The sequence below is a fragment of the Cataglyphis hispanica genome, chromosome 14, assembly GCF_021464435.1.
Source record: "Cataglyphis hispanica isolate Lineage 1 chromosome 14, ULB_Chis1_1.0, whole genome shotgun sequence".
NCBI lineage: Eukaryota > Metazoa > Arthropoda > Insecta > Hymenoptera > Formicidae > Cataglyphis > Cataglyphis hispanica.
In genome coordinates this window covers 3,863,521-3,872,714 of record NC_065967.1, presented here as the reverse complement: position 1 = coordinate 3,872,714, position 9,194 = coordinate 3,863,521, and the positions used below count along the sequence as shown (strand labels likewise).

General features: G+C 26.2%; 1 protein-coding gene across 1 annotated transcript; it reads left to right on the top strand.

The window, feature by feature from the left end:
• The first annotated feature begins 787 nt into the window (after nucleotides 1-787).
• Nucleotides 788-8,509, top strand: LOC126854701 (putative fatty acyl-CoA reductase CG5065). The gene is given in 11 exon segments (XM_050601682.1): nucleotides 788-937; nucleotides 4,266-4,372; nucleotides 4,554-4,756; nucleotides 4,828-5,025; nucleotides 5,359-5,555; nucleotides 5,866-5,975; nucleotides 6,085-6,283; nucleotides 6,734-6,898; nucleotides 6,900-6,971; nucleotides 7,147-7,404; nucleotides 7,722-8,509. Coding segments are annotated over 10 exon segments (1,590 nt in total). The 5' UTR covers nucleotides 788-937; nucleotides 4,266-4,347; the 3' UTR covers nucleotides 7,885-8,509.
• Nucleotides 8,510-9,194: the final 685 nt, after the last annotated feature.

Below are 9,194 nucleotides of genomic sequence, written 5' to 3'. Positions count from 1 at the left end.
CAGTATTAAATTTTTTTATATTTTTATTGAAAATTTTAAATAAAAACATTATGATAAATGTTATCAAAAATATAAAAAAGTTTAAAATATTTAAATATTATAAATATTTTAAGAATTTGTAAAAATTTTTTTGCAAAATATCAATATTTTGTCTTTTAATTTCTCAAATTCCGCATATTTCAATTACATCAACTATGATGTTGTAATGCTTACGGTGTTCTTGCGTTATTTCGTGAGCGTCCAAGAATGATGAAGGTCTATAAACTCATAACTTATAAAAACAAGAGAGTAAGAGCAAAAGAAAATTGAGTTGAGAATCTGTCGTAAATGTAATAATTTACTATCAAGAAGCAACAAATCATTCGTCTAGCACAAATCTATGATAGAATACATAAGATTAAAAACAAATTCTTATTTTTCACAGCTTTTGTAAATTAACAATTATGCCAAATATAATATGTCTTAAATCTGTCTAAATAACTAATGTCATTCAATTATGTGCAATCTTTAAAAAAAAAAAGATTTTTGCTCATTTAAAACATGCATATGAGGTAACATATAGGAAAAATATCAATTATTTGAGTAGCGTAATTATTCAGAATAATTAGCATGAAGCAATGAATAAATATGTAACTCAACTGTAGCAGCTACAGTTACATACAGGTGGGGATAGAAACAGAAAGAGAAAGGAGGGAGAGAGAGAGAGAGAGAGAGAGAGAGAGAGAGAGAGAGAAAGAGAGGCAGAGAGAGATTGCAGGTCGTTCTACAACAGTACAACTTTCAGCACAGATTACGCTGGAGCTCAGTAAGTTCACAAGCACGGAGTTCGCTCGATCCTTTCTCGCAAAATAGCAAACGCGTAGAGCAAAACAACGCATTAATCACAGCCAATCGAAGAATTAAATCGAACGTGTGCTCAGGTTGATCATCTACACAGGTATCCAACAGTTATCTCCGCTCATTATTTTTATCGTATATTGTTATTTTAAAGCAAAATCATTGATCTGTGTACGTATTGATGAAAAAGATTTTAGTTCAATGATTAAACTTGCTGACAAATTTCAAAATTTTTAATCGGAAAATTAAGATTGGTGCAATTTTAAGAGTATAGTTTATCACTTGCATTCAATTTCCATTGACAAATTAAAATAAATATAAAATTTTTTGTTATTTCTTTTCGACATATTTTTGTTTGTGTTAGAATATATTAGCAATTTTTTTAAATTTGATTATTACAATAATGTAATTATTAAATATTAAAATTTAAAAGTAGAAAAAATAAACGTTAATATAAAACGTGAACGTGAATTAAAACAATATTTTTAATCTCCACTTATGAATATTTCTCAATTTAATTTTTATATTATGCTATGTTATTTACATACTTTCTATATATTGTTTAGTAGATTTAAGAAAGGCTAACTATATCAAGTAATTTTTATTTCCATAATATAAATTTTACATTTTTTTATTTTTTTAAATTTATCTTATTTTATTTAATTTTTAAATTTATTTATTATTTTTTAAATTTATCTTAATTTATTTAAATATATTTATTTTAATATATTGTATTTTCCGCGTTAATACACGAATATGTATGAATGATGATGCATCTTAATCATATTTGATGTTTATTCTTTTATGAATGAGAAATTATTCATACTCATTCATATATTCGCGTGTCATTTTGATTTACACAAGTTTATGATATCCTTGTTTCCTCTGTAAACTATCGTTATGCTAACGTACAAATTATAATGGCATGTGATGTAACTGTACACTTAAAGTGTATACGCATTACGTGCGTGTGTTCTGTGTAATAGTGCGTGGAAATGTTCTCCTCGTTAGATGAAGATATATATATATATATATATATATATATATATATATATATATATATATATATAAAGGTAAAAAGTCGTTTTGCAGCATTTTTTATAAAATTGTGATATTATGTAATATGGTTATCATAATTTTTGCAATAATATATATCTCGATTAAAAATAAGTAAATAAAGTTAGAAGTTATTACTAAGCATTATAATCAATTTTACAAATTGTTTGTGAGTAGAGTATTATGTAACTATTAACTGTAAAACTGTACGTATTAAAGACAAATTTATATATTTTTTTTTAAGGAAATTTATAGAATTTAATAAAGTAATCAAAATATAATATCAAATATCACATACACATACATCTACAAAATAACCACTTTTTTTATTTTGCTAAAAATAAAAATTTTAAATATATTTAAAAACGCTTCCGCAGAGAATTATGTATACAAACGTTATTTTTCTGATGCGCAATATTGCGTAATATAAATAAGCATTTACGCAAAAAATCTCATTAATATAGGTTAAAAACTGCATTATTTATTTCTTCAATAAAAAAGTTCAGCTTATTATAATAATGTATATAAAATGCAACAGTAAGAAAACTATATTTGCACAAATACAGAAATTTCTTAACACATGAATTTAAACTCATATGCATATGTATTCTCTGATATGTGCATAGATTCATTTGTTAAGGCATATCTTCCTGTTTTTTTGTTGCGTAAAAACAAATATGATTATTCTGAGTGTTATTCTTGCAATAAAAATATTAAGCCTTCGTGTTAATTATAATCAAGGCTGATATAATTAGCTCTAGTATTTTCCTATTCTATAAATATGGATTGTGTTAGAACAGCATCTCTCTCGATTTTGATGTAAATTGAATTTGTTGATCTATTCAAATTTATTTTGTTTGAGAAATAACTCATTCACGCACGTCACATTAATAAATTAATTTTATCAAGTCAACATAGTGAAAATATAATTTTATGCTAAATTAAATCTATGGTGTTAAAATATAATTCTTTCAATATTAATTATGCATCTACATTTTTTTAAACAATTTTGAATAGAAGAGAAACAATATTAATATTTCTAAAACTAAATATTTGTTTTCGTCGCCGATTATGGACTTGTCATCTCTGATTACGAAAATTATATAATGATTATTTACATATGTACTTATTTACATAAGCAACTTTTCCTTTCGAATCGAAAAGCAATTGATATTAAAGAGGGAAAAATGTTACAGAGGGAGTGGCTTTGTTTCCAGAGATACTTAATATAATTATACGAATTAATACCAATTTCATTTATCAACGCTCTATAATTTCGAGCAATTTGGTTTGTGCGAAAAGAGCAGGTGAAAGTGCAAGGCGTAATAAATACGAAAATATAATGCAGATTCGAGATATACTTTTAAGTCACGCATATTTTTAAATACACAAACGTAGCCAATTTTCATTTTGCAATTTTCGAACATATTTAAGTTTGATTAATTCTGTATCATCAATGTCAGCGAATATTTTTCACTCTTTGTTATTGACAATTGTGAAATATAATAATGCAATCGTGGCAAATGTAAAATCTCGCTCAGATATCATTATTATATATTCATTATTTATAAACATTTTAAATTTGAAAACATTTAAAATTAAATATATAATGATATATTTTACTACAAAATAAATATAATAATATATATATAGAATGTGACTCCATGGCTTAATTTCGTATAGAAAATAACATGCATAATGACATTTTATAAAATCTTGTGGCAAAAATTAATTTACTTGCTATTATGTTTATGATTAAATTATTATTATTTATGATTAAATTAATATTAAAAAATTTTGTTGCAAATTAATTACAGATACTTAAAAAATTCTAAATATAAATAAGTAGTACATTGCGCATGCAAATATAGGATATATATTACACCTGAAAATATTGCAGAATCTTTATATAGTCTTTTTGGTAAAAGTAATTGCCCCAGATACTCGTGACTTCTTTATTGGCTTCAAAGTTTAGTGCCACGATTACAGATTAAACAAGAAACTCTCGAATCTCAAATGTATTTAATATCGCAATTTTAAAATCCTTTCAACAATTTTTTAAGTAAAAGGCAATTGCAATGTATCTATATACTCACAAGAATAATTCTCTCGTCGATATTTATATTTACTGCTTACAATACAAATGCATTTTTAAAATTTCGTGAAAACATTTGACGCAAAGATGTTAAATAATCTTTTTACAATTTTCTAAAATTATAATAAAGTAATCGTCATACTTGCATATAAATCTATATTGAAAAAACTTCAAATGCTTGATAGAGATGCAAATCCGATTACAAAATTATAATTGTTTGAGATAAATAATCGGTCTTCATCAATTTTCTTTTATCATGATTCTTATTTGCGCAGAGATTTCTATCAACGTAACTTTTATTGCGGAAATTATGCGTTGCGGTAAAATAACAGACTGCCAGAACACAGAAGACAAGAAAAATGAATATGGTGAAATTGAAGCAATGTGTGTAACGATATACGGCATTATACGTATTGTGTAACAATGCAAGCGCTACAAAGATTGCACTGCAAATTGAATTTGTGCGGTTCCTGTTTTACCGCATAGTAAAATGCACTTTCTCTCCTTTTTACCTTTTTTTTTCTGTGTCTTCACCACAAATTTCGCAATATACGATAAATTTTAGCCATGAACAAACCAAGATCCAATATCCAATCTTTCTACAAGGACAAGACCATCTTCATTACTGGCGCTTCTGGTTTCATGGGCAAGGTCCTTGTAGAAAAGTTGCTGTATAGCTGTTCTGATCTCAACAAAATCTACGTTTTAATGCGAGCTAAGAGAGGTCACAGTTTCGACAGTCGGCTCGAAGATATATTCAAATTGCCTGTAAGACATTATTCAAATTACACTATCTCTATTTTTATCTTAATACCAAGATAATTTTGATATTTTTATAGCTATTTCAAAGAATTCGAACTGAAAAACCTCAAATTTTGAAGAAAGTGATACCGTTTAACGGTGACATTTGTTCGGATAATTTGGGTCTTACTAATGAACAGCGTGAGCATTTAATAAATGAGGTAAACGTGGTATTCCATTGCGCCGCGACTCTTCGATTGGAGGCGAAATTGAAAGATGCTGTCGAAATGAATCTGGTAAGATATTAGCCTTCATAAAGAAATCTAAATCAATGTCAATTTAAATACTTGCATTTATATTTTTTATGCCTTTTTAGTTATTTACATTATTTACATTGCATAGCTGGTGGTTACAGTATCATTATCTTTAAACTCTGCACGATACATTTTTAAATGATAAAAATACAAATCGAAGCTATCTTTTTGTAAAAAGTTTTAAATATTAAAACAATAAAAAATTAGTAAAATTAACGAATAATAAAAGACATATATATTTTTTAAATTACTTAATTATGCGCGTAATGTTTTTGATGATATATTAAATACATGAAGTTTGATATGATTTTTAAGATAGGTACAAAAAGGGTACTGAACTTGGTAAAAGAAATGAAGCATCTACAGGCTTTCGTGCATTTAAGTACAGCCTTCTGTCACGTCGACCAGAAAGAATTAGGTGAACGTACCTATGATTCCCCTGATGATCCTCATGATATCATGAGACTCGTACAATGGCTAGATGAAGATAGTATCGATCTTATTACGCCCAAGTAATTAGAAATCTTTTAATAATTAATAATATTCAGCGCAAGCGTAGCCAACAAATGCATTTTGATAAGTTATTAATTATATATTTTTTTAATTATGAACTTTTATTAACAATTTAAAATATTTAAAATTATTACAAAAATAAAATACTCAAGAAATATTGCTATATTGGTACATTGGTATATATGTATAAGGTATATATAAAAAATATTGGTATAACATTTATAATTATTTAATGCCTGATTATCTCTCAATTTTGTATGAAAAATGTTTATGTCAGGTTTTGCTTGTTTATTTTTGCAATTTTTTTAGGTTACTACAGCCACATCCAAATACTTATACATATACAAAACGTCTGGCTGAAACGTTAGTGGCCAACGAATATCCTAATTTGCCTTGTTGCATTGCTAGACCATCGATCGGTAATTATTCATATATTTCATAAATTATCAGAGATTAAAAAGATAATATTTCTGCGGTTGAGTATAAACAAAAAAAAAAAAAAAGGAAAATTAATTAATCTCATTGCAGTGATACCTTCTTACACGGAGCCGATGCCAGGATGGGTCGACAGTTTGAATGGACCTATAGGATTACTTGTTGGTGCAGGTAAAGGTGTTATCAGATCGATGCATTGCAATGGCAATTATACCGCCGAAGTTGTACCGGTTGATTTCGCGATTAACACTTTAATCGTAATTGCGTACAAAATTGCTACTAGCCAAGAAAAGTAAGTATCTCAACACAAGTAATTAGCACTCAATCTTATTTTTTTTAATCTTGTAATTTTAACAGAATATATCATAATTTAAACCAAAATGGAATTTAATATTATACTTGCAATATCTTTCTAGACTATTCTTCTGTCACTAGCATTCCTTAAGATATTTTTGATATTAAGATAATATTTGATGATTTAGATGTTAAAATTATCTCTCTCTCAATTAAAAAAAAAATATATATATTTGAACTTTTTTTATTTGATTTATTGAAAATATGAATTCATCACAAATTTTGAATTATTTAATATTATGCAAGAGAAAGAGATTCAAAAGCTTTTCATGTATATTCTGGATTTTTTAACTATTTTATATTTGCACGTTTATTTTATTTTATTTAAATAGATAAGAAATATTAATTTTTCTTGCTAATTTTCTCTGTTCGTTTTCCATTTTTATAGTTTGGAAAATATACCCGTAATCAATATAACGCAAAGCGATATAACACGTATCACATGGGGCGAAATATTGGAGAAAGGTAGAGAAATTGTTTACGAATATCCTTTCGAGGGACAAGTTTGGTATCCGGATGGCGATATACGTAGCAATAAATATGTGCATAATATTTTTCTTTTTCTTCCAAATCATTCCCGCGTATTTTATTGACTTTCTGATGCTATTATTTCGACAAAAGAGATTGTAAGTTTCGTATTCTTTAATTTTTATTTTTAGATATTATATATTCTTTTTTTGATTTTTATTTTTTAACATTTTTTATCTAATGCTTTTCCATCTAATTAAACAATATTATGTAATTATATTTTCTTAATTATTATCTCTTTTATTATTTCTCTTTGGTTATTTCTTTAAACAGTATGGTCAGAATTCAGAACCGAATTTTAACGGGCCTCGAAGTATTGCAATATTTCACCACGAGACAATGGATATTTTATAATAAAAATCTAATTGCTTTATACAACGAAATGTCATCAATAGAGAAAGAGATGTTTCCACTTTTAATTTATGACGTTGAAATAATGAAGTACTTTAAACATATAATCCTCGGTGCGCGTCAGTACTGCATGAAAGAAGATCTATCCACTTTGCCGAAAGCCCGTCGGCATCAAAAAATGTAAGTATTCTTTATGAAATGTGTAATGTTGTGAAATGTTTATGTGTTTAAAATTATTTTTTATTTAAATATATATTTTCTATTTAAATATATTTTTAAGTTATAAAATTAGATAAATTTAAATTATAATATATTAATTAAACATTATAACAAATTTAAAAGTTTGGATTAAATCCAAATATGTATTGAGATCAAACTAAATTAATTTAAATTTGAAATTAATTTTTTAAATTTCCCAAAACTTTAAAAGTAATTTTTTATTTAAAATTTTTCTCAATTTTTTTTGTTGTATTCTATGAAAAACATATTTATTTCAGGATGTATATTATCCACGTCACGACAATATACCTATTTTACTTCGGAATATTATATTTTATTTATAACAATGTTGAAATGGTGAGGTTTTTCCTGGATTATGTTACCGAGAAGATAAAATCGCTACCGTTTATAGGCGGATTTTTAAAAATGATGCATCTTTGAGAATGTTTATTCTTAAAACAAACGTTCTATTGCATTTGTGTTTATTGCACTATGCATGTATATATATAATATATATATGTACACGTAATCGGAATATGACAAGAAGACGAGAAACGATAGTCTCTTCAGCGTTCATTGCCCGATGTATCTCTTATGTATTTATATTTTTGTACTGCTGATAATTACATGTGACATGGGGCGAATAAATTATGGGGTTCAAAGAGAATTTCAATATTGTTGGTATAGAAATCTTCCGGTGATTGACAATATTAACTGTAAATTTAAAATGAAGACAAAGATTGGATTCTACGCGGGCGTTTATAAAAAAAAAGAAGAGTGAATTTTACTAATTAGTTTTAATTTTTTAATACAAATATAAATAAATATAACATATATATATATATATATATACATATATATACTTGCACACATATACATGAATACGTATATAACATAAACACGTTTTAAAAAAACGTGTACACAATTTTTTATGATACATATAATTTTACTTACAATATTTTATTATGTTATCCTCTTTCTCGAAACATATTTACTGAAATAAAGATCTTTATGTAAAAATATACAATATGTAGAAAAATAAAAATAAAACATGTGGTGTAAAGGATTTATTGTCTGGCTTTAATGCCAATTTTTTCTAAAAACCAAGGACTTTTTAATGAAAAAAGTCCATTAAAGTCTAGTGCAATGCATATAATTTTTCAGATGTACATTATCAGCCATTTAAACATGTAAATAAAAATACACATTACAATTTTTGATAAATTAAAAATTTTAGATTTTATCATTTACATTTATTATTTATTATGTATATTTTATATATACATATATTTATAAAGAAAATAATCTTTTCAATATTTTTCAAAAAACATGATGGAAGAAATGATCAAAAAATGCATTGTGCTTTGAATTTTCTTGTATCGGGAATAAGAGATTGTCTAAAGTGGATTTTTTCCATGATAAATATTTTGAAAAGCGCGAGATCCTTCTCTCTTTCTCTCTCAGAGGAGACATAAGACATTCGAATATGTCGCAAGAAAAGAATCTTTCCGTTTTTTTCTTAGCCAGAGTTTCCAAGGACAAATATATTTTTGTCTCCGATCGTTTAAAGATCGATTGGTATCATTGAGCACAAGCTATGCATTCTATATCGGAGTCCAAAAATTCATTCAGTTTTTTAGACTTTCCACGATATCTCTGATTCAATCAACGCTTTTCTTAGAATATAAAGAAATGTCAACTACGCACAGAATTATTTCTGTACAATTCATTTATAATGTTCTGTACTCACT